At 44.2% G+C, this 25517-nt stretch overlaps 1 protein-coding gene across 17 annotated transcripts in view; it reads left to right on the top strand.

Moving 5' to 3' along the window:
* Positions 1-25517, top strand: part of HHAT (hedgehog acyltransferase) — a 300160-nt gene that overhangs the window by 51988 nt on the left and 222655 nt on the right. For 15 of the 17 annotated variants that reach the window (XM_074351882.1, XM_074351874.1, XM_074351881.1 and 12 more), the window contains exons 5-7: positions 12207-12401; positions 14961-15176; positions 22916-23087. In XM_074351882.1, the coding sequence (XP_074207983.1) occupies positions 12207-12401; positions 14961-15176; positions 22916-23087 (583 nt within the window). Of the gene's footprint in view, positions 1-6099; positions 6222-12206; positions 12402-14960; positions 15177-22915; positions 23088-25517 lie in introns of those variants that run through there. The other 2 variants (XM_074351884.1, XM_074351883.1) reach the window with 2 other exon arrangements.

Raw genomic sequence — 25517 nt, 5'->3', positions numbered from 1 at the left:
TGAAGAAACTGAAGGGACAGAAGAAGTGGGAGCCTCTGGGCTGGAGGGACCAGGACGTGAGGCTGAGAAAACAGGGTGCCGTGTGCTTAGAGATGTGCACTGGACCTGGGCTATTTTTTAGGTTTTTCCTAAAAATTGGTACCTTCTGGGCTTGCTTCTCATCCTGGAATCTAGGAAATCCCAAGAGCACACTAACTGTTTTTGTTTTAACTATGGTATTGATTACTGTTTTGTCCTCAAGGGGTTTCCATCTTCTAAAGTGGCAAAAACTAAAATCATAGATTCAGTCAGATCTGAATATATTAAAAAATTCCATGTAACTTCCTTTTTTTCAGTTTCACTGGGATATAATTGATGCGTGGCACTGTGTAAGGAAGGTATTCCACATGATAACTTAACTTACATGTATTGTGAAATGATTACCATGGTGAGTTTAGTTAACATCCATCATCTCATAGAGAGAGAAGGAAAAAAAAAAGGGAAAAGAATTTGTTCACCTTGTGATGAGAACTTTTAGGATCTACTTTCTTAGCAACTTCCAGATATACCACACAGCAGTATTAACTGTAGTCCTCACTTTGTCCATGACACCCCTAGTGCTTATTTTTCGTATAACTGGAAGTTTGTACCTTTTGACTATCTTCATCCAATTTTATAATGCCTTCTGAGCAAAGCTGATAATAAAAATAATACCTTTTTTTGTATTCCTAAATTAGAAGCGAATAGGTCGACCTCAGCCTTCATTAATGGGTTTCTTTTCTTCCACAGATAGGTTTGGTGTTTTGTTAAGACATCAAAATTTATAGAAATTTAACATTTTATTTCTAACACACATTTTATTTCTCTGCCCATAGGTAAGTGACTTACTGCCCCTAGATCTCAGGTTTCCCGCCTGTAAGATGAATAGCTTCAGACCTGTGTTTTCTTCCTCTGTGAGGGGAAGATGGACTGTTTTGAGGAGGGTCGGTGAAATGCAGCCACTCTCTCTGCTGCTGCTGCTGTGGGGAGGGGCCGGCTGCAGTGCAGTGGAAGAAAGTAGAGGGTGTACTAGGTCCTGGGCGTTCTCACTCATTGGCTTTCTGACCTTAGGAAGGCTTTTCAGCACTGATCTTAATTCATCATTTTCTGTAAAGTAGGGTTGATGAGACAGTGTTAGTCTCCCCCTCCCCTTAAAAAGTGGGCTTCATTTGTTAGAAATTTCATTAAAAAGCAAGGATGAAACATGGAAAATGTAGAACAAAGAGAAAGCACCGAAGAAATGGAAGAAATAAATGCAAACATACCAGTAATCATCAGTGTGAATGGACTCCGCCCACCTCCCAACCCCAGAAAAGGGTTGTCAGACTGCATAGAAGAAAAACAGAAATAAAGGAAAATGCAGAAAGAAATAAAGCAGGGTCCAGAGGAGTGCTTCTTAGCAAGATAGACTTAGAACAGAAGGGCACAGTGTTCGAAAACGAAAAGACGGAAAAAGGTGTTCCAAGCAAATAGAAGACTCATCTTTGCCCCAACCACCCGGATACTGGTGTGCTTTCATTAACAGCTGGCAAAGAGCATTGTTAGTGACGAAGAGGGTTCCTGTTTAATGATAAAGAGTTCGTTTCATTAGGGAGATATTATAATTCTAAGTTTCTTTGCTTCAAAATATAGACAGCAAAAGCTGATCAGTACCATAAAGATAAATATTTTTCTATGATTGTAGGGAGAGATTTTAACATAATTTCATCACTAATTGATATATTAGAAAAAACAAAAATAAAATATGCAGTTAATAAGCTTGATATAAGAAACATGTAAATTATTGCATCTAACAACTGGGGAATTCAAATTCTTTTAAAGAACACTTCGAATCTTTATAAAAATTAATGACATACTTGACTATTAGGTAATTTTCAGTGAATTTCAAAGGCTGTGTTTTATGTAGGTTACCTTCTCTGATCCCAGTGTAGTTAAGTTGGAAACCAGTAGCAGCAAGATGACCTGAAAATTCTAATTCATTTAGAAATTAAAAAAGAAAATATACTTTTAAATAAATAATAGCTCAAAAAAGAGGTCATACTGGATGTTAGGAAATAGTTAGAAATGAATGAAAAATGTACTATATATCAAACCTTGTAGGGTGCTACTTGGATAACTTTATGTAAGTGCATAACTTTATGTGCTCATATTAAAACAGAAGAAAGGCTGAAAATTAATGAGCTGAGCTTACAATGTAAGATGTTAGGAAAGTAGAGCAGGAAAAAGAAAGGAAAAGGAAGGAAATAACAAAAATAAGAGTAGACATTAATGAAATAATCAGTGGCATGATTGGTCAAGAAAAGAAAGAAAATGCACAAATAACCAATATTATGTTTGGAAAAGCAGATGAAAAATATATTAAGATATTTTGCACAACTTTATGCCAATAATTTTGAAGACTTTGGCAAAGCCAGACATATTTCTAGAAAATATAACTTAACCAAAACTGACTCATGAAGAAATAGAAAGACTGTTGCTATTTATAGTACCATAACCATGAAAAGAAATTAAATCAATGTTTAAAAATCTATTTGTAAAGAACACAGTAGTCTAATACACCACTTCTGCCGGACATCCAAGGCATAAATTATTTAAATCTTTTCCAGGCTTTTTCAGAAAAGGGAAAATGAGGGAACCTTCGTTATATGAAAAAGAATAAAATTGATACCCAAATCAGAGCGTGTGCCCTACCAGATGCTATAACTCATAAAGATATAATAATTAGGACACAAGGTGGACAAATAGACCAATGCAACAGGATAGAGTTGAGAAAATACATGTACATAGACGAAAACTTGATTTATGACAACAGGCATTTTAGATCTGTGTGGAAAAGATAAACTATTCAATAAATAATGCTGACACTGTTTAGTCATGTTGAAAAGAAATGAATTGCTTACTTATCTCATACCATATATAATCATTTTCAAGGTGAATTAAGGACTTAAAATGAAAAACAAAGTGTAAAACTTTTAGAAAGCATGATGTAGGAGAAGAATACCTATTAATGGTAGAGAAAGATTTCTTAAATAACACAGAAAAAGTATAAATTGTAGAGGAAAAAACTGATAAGTTTACATTAAAACTAAGCACTTATCAATGTATAATAGTGCACCATAATCAATGTCCATCTTTGGATCTATCCAGAGACACAGTGAAGAAAGTGAAAAGACAAGTCACTTGGGATGTTATTTGCAACCAGTAGAGGATTAGTATTTGGAATATATAAAGAAATTTGAAAAAGAAAAAACAAACCACCCAGTAGAAAAGGGGCTCAAATGGGAAAAAGGAATTTGCAGAAGAGGAAACACAAATGACCAATGAACTTATGGAACTGTGTTCAACTCCATTAGTAGTCAAGCAGATCTATCTTAAAACTACAAGACATCATTTCACACTTTCCAGTTCGGCAAAGACCAAACAAAACTAAAATCCCATGACGATATCAAGTACTGGCCACCTGAACTCATTCAGAGAGGCTGTAAATCTGTATCGGTCCGGCTTCCCTATAGTGCATTAGCTAGTAAAGTCAAAAAAGTGCGTAGCCCCCAGCCGGCAGTGCTAACTCTGCCGTGTTCCCTGGAGAAGCTCTTCTCCACCAAGGGGACATACAGGAGCCAGGACATTCGTTGCAGTGACATCTGTAATAACAAAGAGCCAGAAGCAACCCAGATATCCATTGTGGGGGAATGGATGAATGGTAGTGAATTTCTTCCGTGGAAAGGAATGAATTATAACTAATTGTCAATGTGGAATGAATTTCTAGATCACCACATTGAGCTAATGAGGCAAGTTGCAGAGGCAGCAGATGTGATCCTGTGTATACAAAGCTGTGCAGACTAAATGATACATTCGTGTGTGATCACAAAGATGAGGTAGCCATTAAAATAAATTCAGGATAGTGGTTTACATGTGATTGAGGAGGGAAGTTGATAGAATCATGGGGGAGATATCCAGGGCCCTCTTTTGTGTGTTGGTTTTTGCTTTGACAATTTATTTACTTATTTTTTAAATTGAGGTATAATTGATATATATTTTTAATTGATCTATATCTAACATATGCCCAAGGCTTTTTAAAGTACTGATAGCTTTGTCTTTCTGAAGCTGGTGGTGGGTATGCAGGTGTTGTTATTTCATTATTCTTTATACCTTATACACTGTATTTATAAATATTCCTTTCTGTGTTTGAGATTTGATACATTTTTAACTGAGCACGTGAAAGAATGGAGTGGCGGGCAGAAGGAAAGGAGAGGCGTCCCTGGGCACACTGAGTTTTTCATCTCCTGCCCTCCCCACCACTCTGCCATGTGGCATCACGCCCCATGTGGCATCACCCCAACGTGGCCCCATCTGATTGGTCTCCTTTGCCTCCCTGTCTAGTTCTTGCTCCCTCTTATTTGCTTCCTATAGATCAGTGTTTCTCTAGCTTTTTTTTTTTTTTTTTCATAATTTCTCCCTCAGGAACCTTTTTAGCTATCCTAAAACTGCCTCTTCCTCCCTCTGAAATTTTAATACCACAGATGTACCGTCTGTTTATGCACTGTATGCGTGCCTGGGCTTTATGCATAGAGTAGGGTGTTCTTGTCTCCCAGAACCAGTTGCGCCCTCCCCTGGAGTAGAGGTAGCCCCTCTGCAGGGAATGCGAGATGTAGATTCACTGTCTCTTCTGGGCTGGATGCTCCTCCCTCTTCCCAGATTTCCTCCGTTTTTTCAGTTCCTGTTTTGCATTTATGCCTAGGTTAGGACATAGATGTGCCTCTGTTTATTTTGCTTGTAACTCTTAAGTTAACTCTTTCTGTCTTAGACAGTTGCATTCAGGGTGGTTAAAAGCTCTTGACTCAGTCCTAGCTGCGTTTCTTTCAAGCTGTGCCATCTTAAGCAAGTTAGTACCTTGAAGCCCTTCTCCTCATTGGTGCAGTAGGGAGGCACTGCTTGCCGCCTGGGGTAGTGGTGAGGGTCCGATGTTTTTCAAGGTTATCCTGGCATAAGATGACAGCCGAGTAAGGGGTGTCTGCTGCTGCGGTCTGCTGACGTTTGCTGTGTGCCACGACTGTGGTCCACATGTGCTTCTGGGGGCACTTCCATCTTCGGGGTTCAAGAAAAGAGTGACTGTCTGAGATGCTGGAATTCCTGAGGGCGGAGACTGTCTGTTCAGCTATACCAACTTCCTCTCATGCACGTCTTTCTCTGACTCCGTTTCAAGATTGTGCTGGGCTGTGGGAGAAAGAAAGGGGTGGTGAGGGTGGAGGGGCACAGCCTCCTTTTCTCCGGGAGCTGAGTCAGAAGTGACAGAGGAAGCCAGATCCTGAGGTCAATCCTGGGCTGATGGTGGTGGGTTGGATGCCTGGGAGGAGTGGGGCACACCTGCCCTGAGGTGTCAGGGGAGGCCCCCCGGGAGGTGGCTTCTGAGCTGTGGCTTGAAAGGAAGGGGGTCTGCTTATTTCAGCTCCCTGCATCTCATTACCAGGCTTGGGTGGACAGGTGATCTTGTCTTATCTGGAGACCACATCTTATCCAAAGTCAGTAGGAGGTTTTGTTTGCATTTTTCTTGGAACAAGGCAGAGTTTGCACTGTGAGTCATTTGTGTGTGTGTGTCTGTGTGTCTGTCTGTTTCCCATCCCTTTGTAACCACAGGTTTAATTTGTGGGACAGCTGGTGGGCAGGGCTCTGGTTGGACTGTGGCACAGTGCTTTCTTTGTCTGAGTCTGCCTGGTCCTTATATAAGTATGAACCACAACTTTGGCCCCATTAGCTCCAAGCTTTCACCACCTGGACTGGGTGTTCCAGATGGCCTCAATAGGGGTGCATGTTTTTGGTGCTTATTCAGGGTGGAAGATTTGGGCTTCAGTTGTCTTTTGTCTCCCCATTCTCAGGGGCATCACGAACTGTGGACCCTGCTGTGCAGGAACAGACGTTAGCAATGCTTGTGGTTCCAAACCTTAAACCCTGCAGGATGCCTCCCACCTCCATCTAATACCTAATCCTGTCCCCACCTTTGCTGGCCTCACCTCCTCCCAGAGAGAGGCGAAGACACAGGTTACTTTCAAGAGCGTGATTTTTTTTCCTCTTTTTTTTTTTGCCATGACAAGAAATAAAACTTTCCACTGAGCTCCGTGGCCAGGGTTAAATGCCTTTTCTCTGGGCGGGGCTCTCTCTTTGGGTTTTGGCAAGACGGCATGGAGGCGGCGCCCTGGGAGGAGAGGGTGAGTAAGGGCACTGGGCTTCGGCTGTGGGTTTGTTAGGACTGGAGCGCGTGCTGGGTGGGTCAGACAGTGGCCTCCTTTCTTGAACACCCTCATCACCTGAGACATTGTGTTCTCTGCCCTCAGAACTAAAAATACCCCTGTGGGAACTTTTTGAGAAGGCTGGCCACGTCCGGGGGCTGAGGCTGGGTGCTGTCGCTGACCGCAGGGTGCGTTTTCACTGGACCTCTGACTGCCAGCACCCACGTCGTTAGCCCTGGGCCCCGACTGGCTGAGCTCATCGGCCGCAGGGCTGAGAAGCGTGGTCCCGTGGTGCTGGCCGAGATGAGTAAACTAACCCCTGGGAGGCCGTGGTGAGCAGGCGCCCCCTTCCAGCGTGCTGGTGGGAACACGCACCTAATAGGAGCCTCAGGCACTAATGGGTTTCCTGGAACCAGACCGTTCCACCTCCACCAGTGCCTGTCTAGGGAGGGGGGAGATTTGTTGGGTATGGGCCCACCGGCCTTTGCTTTCAGGGAAAGGAGGTGAGAATGCAGTTGTCTGAACTCTGGAATGGTTTTCTTTCTTTCCCTGTTTGTGTGTGGGGCGGTATCTGTCTATCTATATACATATATATATATATTTTTTTCCAGTAATAGCTGCAGTTGATTATGTGGTATGTAAGAAATGATGCCACGTGTAAGGATTATTGATTGACTCCTTTTACTTATTTCTCGAGCAATGCCCCGACTGAGTGGTTTCTGGGCAGATGTACAAGTAGAATTCATACACAGTGAAGTCTGGTAACGTTGCCAGCAGGGGTCGTCACCAAGGCTTTACTACTTTAGTTCCTCCCTCGAGAGGGAAGTGAGTGAGAGAAACCACTCAGGCATGGCTGTTACCACTCAGTGCCCACGGCACAAACCAGCTAAAGTAGAAGAGAGGTGAAGGTGGCGGGGGAGGGGGCCTTGCCAGCCAGCTCTTCTTGCAGCCGTGCCCTGGCCCCCTGTGAGGAAGGTTTGAAGCATATAGATTTGCAAAAGAAAGGAGGACAAGTCTGGTCTTTTCTCAGGGGTGCTGGTTTCCACCTTGGAAATAGTCAGCTCAAACGGCTGGTCTCCTGATGGCTTCGCTGAGGTGACAGGAATCAAGTTCTGTCAGAGTCTGCTTTCACAGGGTGGTGCCTGCTCCGTACTAGCAGTGCACCGTGCGAGACTTCCCCCGACACAAGATTGTAAGGGATGTGAAATAACCCCCTTCTGTCCTTTCTGTTTTGGCCAAGCAGCCTTAGTTAATGAGGGCGTTAAGTGGCACAAAGGCAGAGGCTTTGGAAAACAGCAGGTTTTCACCTTAGTGACTGAAAGCCCAACATTTTGGTTTTTTGCTAATTTCTTGTTATTCGTTATAACTGCTAGGTGAAACCCCAGTACCTGGGGAACCGTATGCATCCATCCATCCAGCTGCGCATCCATCCATCACTCATCTATCCGTCCAACTATGCTGACCATTCATTTATCCAGTATTTATGACCCACTGGGTGTATGCTAGGTACCATGCTAGATTCTGGGCTTACATTATTGTATTAGGAGCAGGATAGAATATTAACCTGCTAAGGTTGCCTATCAAAGGGAGTCCATTATGCCCTGTTTTGGGAACTGGTTCAGTGAAAACGCAAGGAGCAGTGGGAGCGGAGGGCAGGTTTGCCCACCCAGGTCAGTCTGGCCCAATCCCATCAGCAAGGCCAGAGCATTCAGTCTGGCTTTACCTCAACTGCTGCGAAAGTAGGGTACGGTTTCTTTCCTAACTATTTGTAAGACTTTGAAAAGGTTCCCCTGCCTTCCTTTTTGTCTCCTATTAGTGACTGAAGAGTCTGGAATAAAGAGAGCTAAGGGGGTCCGGGTGTTTCCAATGGGCTGGCATCCTGTGATGCAACCAACAAAATTCACTCAGCCCAGCTAGCTGACTGATGCAAGTTGCAGGTTGTTCACACTTTGACAGCCTTTAAAAGAGCATTGTGAACGCAAATCAACGCCACAGCAGGGTGTCACTGTGCAACTACCAGAATGGTTCAGATGAAAGATAGTAACACCGCCAAATGCTGGCGAGGATGTGGATAAACTGGGTCGCTCATGTGCAGCAGGTGGGCATGTAAAATGGCCACTCTAGGGAACGGTTGGGCAGTTTTTAGAGAACTAAACATGCAACTGCCACGCAACCCAGCAAGCTCACTCTTGGGCATTTATCCTAGGGAAATAAAAGCATATTTTTTTTGCACAAAAACCTGTACATATACGTTCATTTTATTCTTAATAGTTTTATTCTTAATAGCCCAAACCTGGAAAACAGCCCAGAAGTCCTTCAGTCGGTGAATAGTTAAACAGACTGTGGTCCAGCCACACCATGGAAACCACACAGCAATAAAAAGGAGCAAGTCTTTGATACCCGCCCCAGTGTGGGTGGATCTCAGGGAATCATGCTGAGTGAGAAAAGCCAGTCCCAAAGGTGACATACTATGTGATTTTTGAAATGACAAAATTTTAGAAATGGAGAAGATAACTAGTGGATTCCAGGCATTAAGGATGTGGGTTAAAGGGAGTGGGGAAGAGGTGGGTGTGGTTATGAAAGGGCAACACCAGAGAGCCTTGGGGTCACGGAGCTGTTCAGTGTCTTTATTGTGGCGAATACAGAACCCGTATGTGATAAAATTGTATAGAATTAAACACACACACACACACACACACATGAGTACAGGTAAAACTGGGGAAACCTGAAAATGATTGTGGATTGTAGCAACGTCAACATTCTGGCTGTGTTACACTCTGGTTTTGCACAAAGTTATCACAGGGGAAAACGGGGTAAAGTGTCCGTGGTATCTTGCTGTATTATTACTTATAACTGCTGGTGAGTCTACAACTATCTCAATAAAAATCTCAGTTAAAAAGAAGCATCGTATAAAAGTAATACTTGATTAGAATTTGAATCTGAGTTCGAAATACCACAGCCCAACAGTAAATTAAGAGTGTGTTTTATTTGCACGCTTTATTTGATCAACATGAGTCTTTGTGCCTCATTTCAAGTGAGCAGTAGTTCCTAATCATAGTCATCATTTGAACCTCTCAACTTGCATGAATTGGGCTAAAAGTTTTAGGTAGATTTTTAAATCTTGAGTTTGACCTAGATTGTATGTGTGACCAGAACTGTGTATCTGCCCAGATTGCCCTGAGAACTTGGGAAGAAAATCTTTAAAGCCTTTCTGGTGATGAATCAGAAGTACTATTTTGGAATAAAACGTAACACCTTTTATTTTTTTAAAACCTTATTTATTTTTAATTCTTATTTTTTATTGAAGTGGAGTCAATTTACAATGTTAGTTTCAGGAACACACTTTATTTTTTACTTTAAAAAAATTAAAAGGTTCCTGGCATATTTGATGTCAGATATTTAAACATTTTCACTTAAGAGACAAAAGCTTGATGCATGAAATACATAAGCGCTTTTGGAGTAGAAATGGGTGGGGCGCAGCTGTCTTTAGGCCTTTGTGTATGAAAATGGTCTTTGAAACATTTGGGAAAAGCCCTCCCCAGAGGCGCAGACCTTCCTGGCACTGCCTGCACTGCCTGGCAACGCCATGTTTCCATTTCTCGCCCTCTCTGTCCTGCCTTGCAGGTCTAGGCGTGTGTGTGGGAGGCATAGCGGCTGGAGGAGGTGCGCCCTAAGGTCAGCATCGACCGTGGGGACTGTCCTGCTCATGTGCCAGTCAGAGGACGAGGCATGGAAGGCTACACTTGCTGTATCAGGAATTTAGTGGTGTTTTACGGGGAAGGGATTCCAGTTGCATTCATTTTTATAGTATGAAACTCAGTATTTTAGTGGGGTTCTAATTTATATGAGTTTTTAAATGGGTGGTTCTTTTTGCATTTTTCACATCTTTCCCTTTTCATCACCTGTCCACTGTGAATGCATATAGTGGAGTCGCCTTTGCCCACTGGGGAGAACGAGTGGGTAACATGACCGGTAATAGAGAAGGTGAAGTTAACGTGAGAGCATTTTCTGTGATGTCTTAGCGAGGATGGTGTGGAATGTGGTCTGCCTGTACTCTTTGGCAGGAAGAAGACGGTGTGGGATGAGAATATAGGACAACGCGGTGGGTCCCCAGGGTAGCGTTTGTGAGCACGGGTAAACTCATCAGAGAATCTCTCGAGCAGATGGGCTGTGCACAGCACCGTTAAGTAGTTCCTGAGGGTTCCTCCAGCTTTTCCAAGTTGAAGCGGCTTAAGGCTGTGGTTAAGTTCCAGATGAATCCCAACAAACAGGCTTTTTCCAAATGGATCCAGTAACACTTAATAAAAATGTAGCTGTGTGTATGTGTCTGTGCGTAGCCACGCACACATGGAAAAGGATTCCAAGTGGTAAATGCTGTAATTCATGTTGAGAAAGACCCCTACCCCTTTTTTTCATTTGTTAAAACCACTTCTTAAAATAGTCTTTGGAGACATTGTTTCTTATAACTGGACTCTGTCCAGAGGTGAGTGTTTGGGGGAAAGTTTGAAGCAAATTTATGTGGCTGTTTTCTGTGGGCAGTAGGATGGAAAAATAATAAAAATGAACTGCACATTTTCCTGACTTTCTTGGAACTTAAAAGTGGCTGACCTCGTCCCCCATTTAAAATATTCTCTCTTGGGCTGGAGTGCAGATTTGGGAAAGAAATGTACTCAGGCAGTATTTGGAAGAGTAAGTGTCTAAGGATGGGGTGTACACTGTGCAGTCCACACCTGCCTTTCCCTTAAAAAAGACTTTGTGTTTTCACAAGAAGACTGAGTTTCAAGCAAGTCCCCACTTTTCAACCCAGTGTATTCCTGGAAATCCTATTTTAAATGCTTACCAAAAAGACACATCATATTCCCTGGAGAAATAATAACTAGTACTTGCAGTGTCCTTTCTATGTACGCAGACCCTGTTGTAAGCATTTCATATGTGTGAATTTACTTAATCCTCATAATAACCTCTTGAAGTAGATATTGTTGTTATCCTAATTTTACATATGAAAAAACTGAGGCACAGAGACATTAAGTAGCTTGCTTAGGGTCACACAGCTAGTTAATGGGGAAACCAGGATTTATTTAGGCAGTTGGACTTCAAAGGTTGAGTAATTAAACTGCTATGATATGTTGTGTCTCAAACAATGTTAAAACATTATTGTGGTTTTTAAGTAAGGATTTACCAGCCAGATATGACCAAGAGTATATCATAAAAGCAAAGACATGTTAATTTATCTATTTAGTTGTTCAATGTCAATAACTATAAAACATAAAGTGAAAAAGAAAAATATTCTTATTCTAAAATGGGGATAAATGTGTTAATCAGATTGACTATGCAAAGGGTTCTATATCACTGAAAGCAGGTAAGATATACTTTTTCTGTGACATAAATTTGACTGTGAACAATATGCTAGTAAAATATAAATCTAATTAGATATTTACTTTTAAATCTCTGGTTTAGATTTTGGAAAGCCCTTTGTGGTTTGCATGGTCCGGTTTTCTCAGTAAGACTCCCGAGAAATGTGCACCAAGACATTCTTTTCTCTCACCGTCACTTTTGCAGAATAGTGTGCACAGTGGCTAAGTGTGCCAGGTTGGCAGGTTTTCCAGCTGTCTTCTGGCTTCCATAATGTCTGTTGAAAAGTCAGCTATGTATCTTATTGTCAGGGGATCCGCTGGGCTGGGTAGCTTTGGCTGAAGGCAGGAAAGTGTCTCCTTGCTTCTGGGTGGATCTGGTGGAGTTCTGGGGACCTGGCGGGTAGGCAGCTGTCACTCTGGGGTTAATGTGGCAGGTCCTCCTGAATCCTCTTTGTGTTGCACAAATCCCCAGGGTAGTGAAAACCGTTTGGTTAAGGGTCACCAAGCATTATCCTTTTTTATGTAGAACCTTCAGTAGCAATGCCTGTTGGCTCACCCTTCTCTCTCTTCCTCCCCCCTCAACACCGTGTCTCTCTCTCTCTGTCTCCAGCACAGGCCCTGGATCCTCGCAGCCTATGGGATGTGGGCCTGCCAGTGTGTGCTGGGGGCCCAAGGCACCGCTGTGGTCCTTCTCCACACTGCCATCTCCTACTGCGTAGCCCAGTTCCGGTCTCTGTTCCTCTCATGGCTCTGTTCCCTCCTCCTACTCTCTACACTGAGGCTGCAAGATGTGGAGGAAGTTAAGGTAAGAGTCTCTGTTTTACCTCTGGGAAGGAGAAGACCCCTTGGGCGCTGCCCTCATCCAGGTAGATGCCTTTGTTTTCAGACGAGTCAATGGAAGAACTATGGTGGTGCTCCCCCTAGTGGCAGTAGGGAGTTAGTGCATGTGAACCCCCGTGTTGCCTTCTGCAGTCTTCTCTTTTGAATTTGACTGTGTCTTAGCCCTTGGAGTTTGCCCAGGGCTGACCTTGTACCTTTTCTCCCAGGTTGGGTAGGCATAGATGGTGCCAGTTGTCACAGGAACAAAGAGGAGAGAAAGCAGTAATCCCCTACGCATTTAACAAAAAACTCACCTGCAGTGTGCTGTATAATATAAAGGGGAATCTAACATTCCTTAATCTCATCAGAAGCCCACGATAGCCCTGAAACAGATAAGACAGGTCTTTTCCTTGCACAGAACATCTTGGGAAGCTTTGGATACTCTTTATTTATTCACTGTGGAACTAGAATGTCTGTGGTGTCTTTATTTTTGTTCATTTGTACATTCACTCATTCATTGATTCAAGTGATGGCACTTAGAGTCAGTCGGTGCATCTGGGATTGGCACCGTCATGGCAAAGAACACGAAGGCAAAGATGGCTGGTGGTTTTCTAGTCTCTTCTATTCACTGTCTCTCCTCTTGAAACTGGAGGCAGTCATTTACTGTCTGAGTCTTAATTTCATCATTTAGCAAATGGAAGTAACAGCTACTCTGCCTTCCTCGTGGAGTTGTTCTGAGGATCTAATGAGACAAAATGGGTTAAGCAGTTTTGTAAACATTGTAGCATTTTAAACATTCGAGTTTTTTTGCTCTTGTTAGGCTGTCTTAATTTTTATTCTCTCTTGCCAACGGGCTGGGGCTAATACTTCAAGCACATACCTCAAAATCTGGACTTCTGGAGTAGATAGAGAGTAAGGAGCGTAAAAAGCTCTCTCCTAACAAAAGGGACTTAATTGCCCGGAGTTATTAAACATGGCAGTCATTTAAATAAGTGTGCGTAAAAATAGATTTGCAATAAAAATAAAAGCACATTCACACCCAACTTTTGGGGGACGTGGTAAATGTACAGAACCATTTCCAATTGTAATTATCACTTGCTTGGGGACCACTAGGCATCAATTGTGGATGTTGGTGGTGAACAAATATTCCATTTATCATGCAGGCTGATGGTTTGACAGATGTTGCTCAAGTCCAAGGAGCAAATGACTGGAAATTAGTTGCGCTGGGTTTCCTTGCTTTCACACGTGCAGTCTCTTGGTTTTCCTTGGTGGTCACCAAAGTCCTGGACAGGGAGTAGAAACTCTGCTCTGTGCTTCTTTTTTTTTCCCTGTGTAAAGCCTTAAAAGATCCTCACAGATCAGTGAACTACCCTTTCCTTTGTCCCAATTCTATTTCTCGTATCTATTTCCATATATTGTTTTTATCATGAAAAAAGCAATACCTATGTCTTGTAGAAAATACGGAAAATATAAAGATTATAAAATGAGCCATGATTTTACTCCTCCAATGTTGTTAGGATTTTACCACATTTGCATCTAGTCTTTTGTTCCGTATGTGGTTTTGTTCAAGCTCGTTATTTCTTATTTCATGCTGTGCTGTAGTTACACTTTCACATATGTATCTCCTGAGTGAGAATTTAGACACATTGAGGGCAGGGGACTATTTCTTTTGACTCTGTGCCACTAAAGTTTATTTGGCAAATAGTCCTCACCTATGTATGGAGCCAAATTAATTACAGAAGAGCAAAAAGGAAAAGTATGTTGAAAGCATAAATCCCCTGTGACATTTACAGACACATCTCATTTTAGGGTGCTTCATGAATACTGCATTTAAAAAGTTTTTTTTTTAAAACAAATTGAAGGTTTGTGAAATCCCTGTGTTGTCAGATGATCATTCGCATTTTTTTTAGTAAAATGCTTAAGTATTTTTTTAAATGAAGGTATGTACATTGTTTTTTTAAGACATGATGTTATTGTACACCTACTAGACTCCAGTATAGTGTACATGTAACTTTTTTTTTTAATTGAAGTAGAGTTGATCTACAGATGTGTTAGTTTCTGGTCTACAGCACAGTGATTTGAACCTGAATTTTAAATGCACTAGGAAACCCAAGAAATTTGTGTGACTCACTTTGTCGTGATACTCCCTTTATTGCGGTGTTCTGGAGCTGAGCCCACGATCTCTCTGAGCTCTGCCTGTGTAAGCCTGTCTTTGTCATCTGAATTGTTGAAGGAGCTGTCAAAGTACCCACTGGATGGAGCTCATCTCCATGCTGTCCACTGGTGCGTCTGATGGATGCACATCCCAGAGAACCTTCACTAAGCGTTGCATCAGGCTTAATGCGAAGCTGATGGTTGATGGCGGAGACGCTCTCCTGCCCACTGCTCATCAGCTGCTTGTTTGGATCAGCTGTGACATGTACCTGTGGTTCAGTGGCTCTTGACTCCCTGTAGGCGCTGCGTGTGGAAGAGATGTCCTTCCCCAGAGATTGGATGATGTCCCTCCTTGACACTCAGGGGTCGTTCTCTCCTTGTGACTCTGCAGAGAGGGTGGTACCAGACGGAAAACGAGTACTACCTGTTGCAGTTCACGCTGACCGTTCGCTGCCTGTACTACACCAGCTTCAGCCTCGAGTTCTGCTGGCAGCCGCGCCCCGCCGGCCACACCTTCTACTCCTTTCCCTGGATGGTGGCCTATGTCTTCTATTACCCCGTCTTCCACAATGGGCCCATCCTCAGCTTCCCGGAGTTCATCGGACAGGTAGAGCTTTTCGGGGACTGAATGGGTATTTCTGCAGATGAAACGTCTGTCCTTGCTGTGCTGATCATCTCGAGCCTTTTCATCCAGGGGTGCCCACACGTTTAAAGCACACATCCTTGTCATGATTTCTGATGATAAATGAAATCCTCTGGGGAAATGAGCCTTCAAGATGAAAGTCAGTGTGTCTCTTGGGCACGTTGGTGGTAGGAGCCCCTGCTTGGGTTCACAGTGGACTGTGGCGACCAGGATTGATAGCCAGGACCTGGCGGTGAGCACCCACTGCAGGGCAGTCCCAGACAGGGAAAACTGGGTTCTCATGGTGTTACCTGGAAGGCAGCTGTTGGTTGGCAGGTAGTAGGTGCCCTCTTACGTTCACAAACTGCTTCTGAAAGAGCTCTGCCGTGGCCTGGGGATTGTTCAGGGCGACCTGGGTGGCATAACCGAGTGGAGTTGAGGGTTTGAAGGCAAGAGTGTGTTTTCGGGTCTGGGTGCTTGTTTCTGCCCAGGAACTCGCCTGCCATCTTCCGGACAGCAACCTTGTCTGAAGCTCACGGCCAGCTACCCTCGTCATTCCCACCTCACTTTTCCTCCTGCTTTGGTTTTTTTCCGCCTCATTCCAGAGCTAGCCTCATGGAACACGTGTACTGAGTTGATTCACCTACAATGTTAGTGATCAATGACCCCTAAAACAATGTTTTTCAAAGAATACTCCTGCCTGCCCCCGCCCCCCAACAAAAATCCTGATGGAGGTAAGCATAATAACGCATATGCACACACAGTGCACACATGCAAGCACACACATGTACACACAGGTGCACACACTTGGAGGCCCGGACACATAGTTCAAAGAGCAGGGGCAGCAGCCGTGTTCCACGTGTCCCGAGGGCAGTCTGAAAGGTGGCCCCTGCAAAAACAGGAAGGTTCTTAGAAATCCCTTATTTTGTCTTAAAAAAGATCACCAGCTACACGTTGTACTCAAAAGTGTATTTCCGCATTTTAACAATAACTTAATGTTTTTAAGTTGCCAGTTACATCATTTAATTTTTTCCTCTCTGCAGATCTTTAGGTGAAACTGACATTCTGGGCAGAGGGAGGTTTAGCATATGGTTTCTCGTACCTCAGTCTGGGTTCCCTAGGGTCATTCTTTTGCCATGAAGTAATTTAAAATCTGTGTTTGAAAATTATGTTTAAAATTGTATAAAAGATAGAGGTGGCAGCTCAGTGTCTAACTCAGTGGTTCTCAAAGTGGGGTCCCTGGACTGGGAACGTGAGCATCACCTGGGAACTGGTCAGACATGCAGATCCTCAGACTTCATCCCAGATCTACTGAATCAGAAACCCGGGGGTGGAGCCCAGCTGGATGCATGTGACAGGGTCGAGGACCACTACCCTAAGTTCCTTAGGAGAGTAGGGGGAGTGGGTGGGGGGAGGATAGGCCCAGTGCAGGGTGAGTTCAGGTCCTCCAGGTTTTGTCTCTGTTACAGTCTCCTTGCCATTGTGACTTTTTAGTTCTTTCTAATGTTCCAGCCAATGACGTTTGGACTAAACATCCACACGCACACTACCGCCCCCTCTTGAAGACACACAGTGACTCCCAGAGAAGCCCGAGCTAACCCATCAGGAAGAAAGACATTATTTTCCTAACTGCCTCTTGCCCAGGAAGGAGCTTAGCCCTATGGGATCTGTGCTTCTTGAGGCAAATCACCATTCTTTGTCGTTCGCATCTCCTCCCTTCTGGTTGTACACTGTAGGGTCTCGAGGGAGCATGAGAGGTTGGCCACAGGGTCCTGCATCTGTCATAGAGGTGAGCTTTGAGCCGATTGCTCCCCTAAGTCCTGAGCCAAAGGCTCTGGTTCTCTTGAATGTCAGTCTGGGAAAAGGAAGGGGTTTCTCCCTGTAGGGACTCAGATGTGGAGATGCTGGGTTGTACCTATGTTTTCTTCTCTCTCTCTCCCTCTCTCTTTTTTTAAAACTGCTTTCAAAATGGTAGCAATTGCTGAGTGTAGGGAACTCAAAAAGGCAAATTGAAACCTTTCTTATGGTCTGGGAAGATTCATAGGAAAGTTGATCTAGAAAAGGCAAAATGTTTGATAAGCTACTGGGGCACCCACCCCCAGTCTGAAACATGGGTCTCAAAGGGGAACAGTCAAACTGGGAAGCCAACGTAGTGGTGAGAGGACTCCTTCCGAGAGGCCAGGAAGGGAAAGGCTGGGGGGTGCGGAGGAACGTCAGCTGGAAGGGCTTGTGAGCAAGGTTTGCTCTGAACGAGTGCTTGTGTGAATCAATAAACGTAATGTGAAATGGTAATATAGAGATTCATGGCTCTTAGATGCTCTCAGATCAACGCTCTCAAACTGCAGAGAGCAGGACAGTGACTGTGCCAGCAGGGGGCAGCAGAGCCTCGTTGTGGAAACCAACCCAGGCTGGCGAACCGCGGTTGAGAAAATGACACTTGGGCACACCCCTGGGAGAATGTTACCTTTCACCCAGTTTTTTTTTCAGTGTGTACCTTTACAGACACAAGATGAGGGATGTATAGAAGAGGTGCCTCTGTAATGTATGTCGTGTGAGACTTGTATGCATCCAACATGAGCAGGGAAACATTTGTTATAAGGCCTTAACTCGAAGGCCATCTCTGAGCGGATCTGGTGTTCAGGAAAATGGGCCGTGTTTATTTTTCCCCAGGGTCCTGTGGAACTCAGATCCCGAGCCGGGGTGAGGGAGGGGGACAGGGTGAGGGAGGTCTAGGGAAAGGCGGGACGTGCTGTTTATTTGCTGAGCTTGGAGCCCGGGGCCACCACCCCGTCTGCTCTGAGCAGGTGGATGTATGCAGTGAGGAGCTAGTGTGGGGAGGCCGTGAGCCGGGGCTGGTGGGACCAGGGGCTCCTCCCTGCTGAGGGCCGTGCTCCAACAGGGCACAAGCCTATTGTTACAGGGTCTGAATCCCTGCTCTGCTGTGGCCTGAGAGCCTTTGGTGAGTTCCTTACCTTATTTGTGACTCAGTTTCCTTATCAGTGAAATAGAAAAAATAATAATCCGTCCCTCACAGGATTGTTGTGAGGATTGAATGATTTCGCACAGGTAATATGGCTTGGCAAATAAATACTCTGAAGTACCAAGTATTACTGTTTTTGTTACTGTTAGCCGAAAGTCGGTGGTGTGTCTGGGGTCAGTTGTTGGAGGAGGTCATTGAAAGGCCTTTTGACCCCTGGTTGACCCACCAGCTGGACCTGGGGAATTGGAGGCTCCTCACCCCTTCCCTGCCCTTGGAATGTACGTTCTGTTCACCAGTCCCACACTAGGAGCCATCTCAACGATGTAGCCTTGACCTTGGAAGAGTAAGGTATGGTTGAGACCATCTGGACTGAACCTGTGACTGAATCCAGTTAAGGCCCCAGTATCAATGTGAAGGTTCTGGCGGGCGGGTGTGGAGGCCTTCTTGTCTTGCAGGGCCCAAGACAAGGCTCATGGCTAAGGTCCTTTGCTCATGAAACTGGCCACCACCCAGCCTGGAGTGGCCTGCCTGTTTCTTCTGTCTCCCTTGCTCTCTGTGTACTGGGGCTAGTTTCAAGTATCACCTGGGAAGCTCCTGAGGGTGAAAACCAACAGAAGTTTATGCCAGAACTGAGGCCCTGGGTGTGCAGGCTGGTAGGTGAGGGTGGCAGCAGGGGATTCTGGGGAGCACCCATCCTTGGTCTCAGCCCAGCATGCTGGTTCCATCTCTTTGGAAGAGAGATACCCACTGGCGTTGCAGGACCAGGGGCCGGCCAGCCCCTGAGTGACCAGGGCTGGAGTCCATGTCCCAGACAAACCACTGAGGGTAGGGTAGGCTCTGGTTCTAGAGAGCACCTGGAATGATACGAATTGTAGTAAGTGGCATTAATCAGGCACTTACCCTGAACCAGGCTTTACACGTTCTAACTTACTTCATCCTTGCAACAACCATAGGAGAGAGACCGTCATCACTCTCACTTCACAGACACGCAGGCAAAGAGAGGCTAACGGAGTGCTCACTGGGATGGAAGGAATAAAGACTGGAGCCTTGTCACCAGCTCGGGGAGCTTCACAGGAGGTAGAGAAAAGATGCATTGTGGCCTGGTGGACATGCAGGTCTGGAGGCTCAAGCTGGCCAGACCGGGTCACAGTCCTGTGGCAACAACTCCGACAGCAGACCCCACTTGCTGTCCCAGCAGAGACTGCTGGGTACCACCGGCCTTGGGCTGGATGCCTGGGGAGGGGCAGTGAGGGTCTGATCACGGAATGATTGGGAGTAGGAGTGTGGGCCGTGACCATGGACTGGAGAGACGCTCCTCTGTAACAAAGGAACGAGACTCAGGCTGCAGTGCCCTTGACCCAGTGCAGAGGTGGATGGCTGAACAGCTACCTCCTGGGAAGGCCTTTGCTTGGTGTTCTCCATCGTGTGCGTTATTAGTGTGTGAAGGGAAAGAACCTTTCATCTTTGAGAACTGTCATCTTGAATCATTAGAATATCTTTGAAAGGCTTCAATATTCCTTTTTATGCAATTTGCATGAAATGAGGTTTTAAAATATAACGTGTTTGAAAATGCACTTTGCAGATGAGTTAATTTTTTTTTTTTTTAAGCAGCATCTTAACTTAAAATTCCCATTGATGGCGGTTTCCCGTAGTCTCAAGGTTGGCACTCCCCTAGGTTTGAAATGCCTCAAATGAAATGCCTCAGATGCAGGGATTGCATAATGAGCAGCCCAGTTCATTAGGTGAGCCGTGTACGGTGTGCTTTTTCCTCCTACTGGAGTGATAAGACACAAAGGCTGAGTTTTTCAAATAAAAGGGAGTCAACTAGATGGAAGGTATAAATGGACTGTAATAATGACACAATTCTAAAAAAAGATTCATAACCATTTTTTTAGAAGTAAAAGCAAATAGAGTGAAAAATTGGATTGTTTTCCTTCTGCTGTGTTTACTTGTGCAGTTAAGGAATAGATGTTTCTCTTTCTCTGGATGGGGAGGCATCTGGCACTGTAAAGGGTGTGTTGCAGAGAAAAGTCCAGCCCTCTGGGCCAGTGGTGACACATAATGATGCTTTAGTAAACCTGGTCAGGAAGTTTGGCCCTGGGGAGTGTAGGTAACTCATCATTGGGAAGCCAGTCAGCCACAAAATGCCCCTCATAGTTCCCCCCCCTTTTTTTTTTCACTTAGTGGGTTTTTAAAAAAATTTTATATTTTATTGAAGTGTAATTGATTTATAATGTTAGTTTCAGGTGTATGTGCAGCAAAGCAATTCAGTTATATACATACATACACATACATATTTCACATTTCTCCTTAATTACGGATAGTCGTGTCATTTTAGACTGTGCATTGTTTGGGGAAAGAAAGGAGGGCCTCTGGACTAACCTTGAAATGTGATTGCCTGGAGCTGGAGGTGATTGGACAGATGTGTTTTCCTGATTGTGGCTTGGCTGTTTGTTCTGCTCTCGCAGTGGCTCCCCTTCTGTCTCGCTGTGTCTCCGCTCCCTGGGACGGGTCTTCATACTCAGTGATGCTCCGAGGAAGCCTGGTCCTCAGGGGACCTGAGCTTGGGATTAGGCGTCTGCTCAGGGGCCTGTAGGCCGTGTGCACAATTGCTTCTTTAGAAACTGGAGACAGTTGTGCAGAGGTTGTCTTTTGTCCACGCTACTTTTGAGGCCATGATTACATTCAGCCAGGGAATTTGCTTCCCTCCTAAAGTCTGACACCAAGAAAGGCCTGTCTGGAATGGTTTTAGGTGTCTCTTTGTGTCTTATCCTTGACAGTTGCCTTGGTGGGACTGTTCTAACCTCCACAGACTGATGGATACTGTGTTCCTAGTTAATTCCTCAGTTACTGGTGATCATTAGGTCAAAATGACTTTGCTTTAGAGAGCTGGAATAGGATTGAGAATTAACAAAGGGGAACTCAGAATGTAGCTAAGAAAATTTATGAGTGAGTCAGGAAGGTAAGGAGAAATAAAGGTGGGGCCAGCTCAAAAGAGAATAAAGATGACTTGTTCATAGAGGATGGTGGGCTTCCCAGGGGAGGTTCTGAAGCTAGGCATTTTTTTTAGAAGTGTACAGAAATAGAGGACTTACTTCACCAGCAGAGAGGACCAGAGTCTTCACAATATTGTAAAGCTACGTTACTTGTTTCCCTGATTGCAGAAAAAAAATCATTGTTAAAAATAACTTAAGACTCTTACCGTCCAAACCTATAATGAAAAAAATATGAAATAGAATATATGTACATATAACTGAATCACTGTGCTGTACACCAGAAACTAACACAACATTGTAAATCAGCTAGACTTCAGTGAAAAGAAAAAGAAGAATCTTATCATCTGAAGATGACAATCACTGCTGCCATTTTGGTGTCAGTGTCTCCAGACTTTCATCAGTTACGCACATTTATATCGAAAAAACTGTTTTCATGGATACGTAAAATTGAGATGCACTCATGCATTTAACTAAGCCCCCAGCCCCTGCTGTTGGATGTTTGGGTTCTTTCCTTTTTCTTCTCAGTTAAATAACAGACATGCAGAAGGATGGGCAGGTAGGGGTCTCTCACTGAGGATTTAGCCCTCTGCTGGCTTGTCGATGCTCTGCTGTAGACTTTATAGGTTCTCACATAACACACAGGCATTAGGTCAGGATTCAGGTGAAACCCACCCTCAGTCTATGCCTGGAAAGGGAAAGGGTCTGCACTGGGTCACAGTCATGTGGCTGTCAATGGACTTCACTTTGAGCTGCCCGTCCCCCGCCCCCCTTCCTGGATAACCTTCCCAGCCAGCACTTGCCCTGTCAAACCTGCAGACCTGGCTTGGTGAATCGTTTAAAGCACTTTTGTTTCTTAACAAATATCTTTCTGAAGTGAACTGAAGGAAACTAAAGGGCAAAGGAAATTCCCATTAGTTTGATCAGTTTATGTTAAAAAAAAGTAAAACTGACAGCTTTCCTTGGCATAGCTAACCAAGCAGATGGCCCGAGCGGGAAAGCCATTTATGCAGATTTCTGTGCTTCCGCTGCACCTGCCAGAACTTCTTGGTCTGGCTTCTTGCTGTAAGAGGACAGTTTGAGAAAGCAGTAGAATATATGCTCAAGAATGGAATGAAAACATATTCCTCGGAGTGGAGGTCTCCCGTCACCTTGAAGGGCAATGCCTGCCACCCCTTCTGGCTGCAGGGGGACCCTCTGTCACCCCTCGTGGCTGCAGGGGGACACACTGTGCCACTTTTACGTAGTGTCTTGAGCCCTGATTGTCAAATGCTGAATCAGGTCCGTACCCTCTGCCAGCTTTATAAAGTGTGCAGATCCAACTTCATGATTTATGCATTCACCTTTTGCATTTCAAGGCAGCCTTCAGTACAGTAAAACTGTATCCGTGTAAGAGCCAGAAAACTTAGGTGCTTTCTTGCTTTTCCGTGTTTGTCGAGGATGCACCAGGGATTGCCTTGCACCCTGGGTTTTTGCAAGGTTGCCATTGGGGTGCAGAGAGCAGAACCCATCTTGGTTCTCAGCACTGGGTTAGCTTGTTGCCCCCACCCTATTCTTACTCTGGGACAGAATTTTCTAGCTTGGATGTGACTTTTTTCACCCAAGAACACTGAGTGTTCCTGAGGCAAAAAACCAACCCTCTGTGAGAAGATACGGCAGTGATGAAAGTTTCTGAAAACGTTGTCTAGGGGACTGAGAAAGGTGTTAAAAATGGAGGCACAATCTGATGGTCTCTTTTGTTCCCACTTCAGATGCAGCAGCAAGAGCACGGCTCGCTGAAGGCCAGCTTTTCCATCCTTGTCCTGGGGCTGGGCCGCCTCCTCTTCTGTTGGTGGTTGGCGGAGCTGATGGTTCACCTCATGTACATGCACGCCATCTACAGCAGCACCTCCCTCCTGAGGGCCGTCTCTTGCTGGACCTTAGGTAACTGTGGAAATCACTGGCAGTAGAACAAGCATCAGGAGGTAGCTTCAGAGTGAAGCTGGACTGGGTGCAGACAGGGGTGGAGTTGGCTTGAGCAAACCTTTTTTTTTTTTTTTTAACCTTGCTCCTCTTGTGGCCAAGATGATGCACGTGTGAGGTGGCTGACAGGTGAGGGCCAGGCTTTGTGGTCTGGGAACCAAGGATGGTAGCCATCCCTCTTCATAGTGGAATCGTCCTAAGCTTCTCTGGGTCTGCATCTTCCTGGCGTGGCCAGCAGTGCACTTGACAGGAGAAGTCAAGAGATGCTGGGTGCACCTAGGAGTTCCTGCTGAGAGGTAATACTGTAAGGCTGAGTTCTGCAGGAGTCCTTGTTGTTTTTGTGTACGATATAAAGCAGAGTGTGAGCTTTAGAGTCAGGCAGATAGATTTGAACCTCGGCTCCACCGGCCGCTAGTGGGCAACCTTTGGCAGCTTGCCACAACTCTGTGTCTTCACCTGTCAAATAAGCAGACTCTGCAGAGTTGTTTTGAGGATCAAATGAAACCAGTCAGTTGAAGGGCTTATTTTACTAAGTATTTGATAGATAGAATTCATGGTGTGTGTTTATGCAGGTCTCTCTATTGGCCTCTTTCTTGTCTACCCATTTCTTTAGATCTGCCAGTAAGTAGGTGGGCTGCGAGTCTTACTTCCTCAGCAGGACACAGTCTCCAGTATGGGATTTTCTGAGGAGAAGCTGTTGTTCTTTATTTACTTTCTTTCTTTCTTTTTTATTGAAGTATAGTCAGTTTACAATGTTGTGTCAATTTCTGGTGTACAGCATAATGTTTCAGTCATACATATACATACATATATTCCTTTTCATATTCTTTGTCATTATAAGTTGCTACAAGATATTGAATATAGTTCCCTGTGCTCTACAGTAGAAAATTGTTTATCTATTTTATATGTATTAGTTAGTATCTGCAAATCTTAAACTTCCAGTTTATCCCTTCCCACCCCCTTCCTTCCCTGGTAATCATAAGTTTGTTTTCTATGTCTGTGAGTCTATTTCTGTTTTGTAGATGAGTTTGTAGTGTCCTTTTTAAAAAGTTTTTTAATTTTTTAGATTCTACGTATGAGTTGTATCATACGGTATTTTTCTTTCTCTTTCTGGCTTATTTCACTTAGAATGATGATCTCCAGGTCCATCTATATTGTATATAGTGCTGCTATGAACATTTGGGTGCATGTATCTTTTTCAATTGGAGTTCCCTCCAGATATAAGCCCAGGAGTGGGATTACTGGATCATAGGGTAACTCTTTTTAGTTTTAAAAGGGATCTCCATACTGTTTCCATAATGGCTGCACAAACTGCATTCCCACCAATAGTGTAGGAGGGCTCCCTTTTCTCCACATCCTCTCCAGCATTTATAGTTTGTGGACTTTTTAATGATGACTGTTCTGACTGGTGTGAGGTGATATCTCCTTGTAGTTTTGATTTGCATTTCTCTGATAATTAGCAATACTGAGCATTTTTTCACATGCCTATTGGCCATTTGTATGTCTTTACTGGAGAATTGCTTGTTTAGGTGAGAAGTCATTGTTCTTTTTACCTCTGGCCAAATAGCAGAGAACATGCCCATTTCTGAATAAAATCTCCTCATTTCCTTGTTTGCTCCCCGTTCAAGAACTCCCGTGGTCACTGAATTCAACCCTGTGGTCTGACCTCCAGCCTGCAGCTCCAATGGGAAATGTGTGATCTTCCGGCCAGATTAAGCTGCTCCCTGCCGAGGGCAAGAGTAATAGCCTGACTCCTTATCTGTTTGGTGATTTATAGATTAAAAAAATCCTGATTGCCCTTGTTATCACACAAGCTTAATCAGGATGTTTTCAAGGAAGATGCCTTTTAGGATTGGAAAAATGCTGAGCTGTTTTAATGGTCTCTTCTTCCCAAACAAATCTTTTTTGTAGTTAGGGGTAGCTAATAATCTAAGTCTTTAATGATACACTTAGGCAAACAAAATAGGATTAAATGATGGTTTATGCTAAATTGGATCCTAGTCATACTGCATCCAAATTAAGAGATTGTATTGGTTTGGGTGATTTTAACTCCAAAACTGGAAAGCAAAACTCAAAATGGGGCCTAAACAGTAAGGAAAAGCTGTTATCTCAGAGAGCTATTCCTCCTAAGGTCAGCGCTAAGGGTGGTAAATCCAGGGACTCAGAACAGTCACCAGTGGTCCATTTGGGTGCCTGCCACTCAAATTAAGAACTAACCAGCATCCTAGGAGTCCTTTGTTTGCACACAAAATCCCATTACTTTCGTTTACCCCCTCCACAAAGATAACCTGATTTTGGGTTGTATCATTTCCTTTTTATAAAATAGACTTTATTTTTTAGAACAATTTTAGATTATGGCAAAATCGAGAACAAAGTACAGAGATTTCCCAT

The sequence above is a fragment of the Camelus bactrianus genome, chromosome 23, assembly GCF_048773025.1.
Source record: "Camelus bactrianus isolate YW-2024 breed Bactrian camel chromosome 23, ASM4877302v1, whole genome shotgun sequence".
NCBI classification, from domain to species: Eukaryota; Metazoa; Chordata; class Mammalia; order Artiodactyla; family Camelidae; genus Camelus; species Camelus bactrianus.
This window is presented reverse-complemented; position numbering and strand designations above follow the sequence as displayed.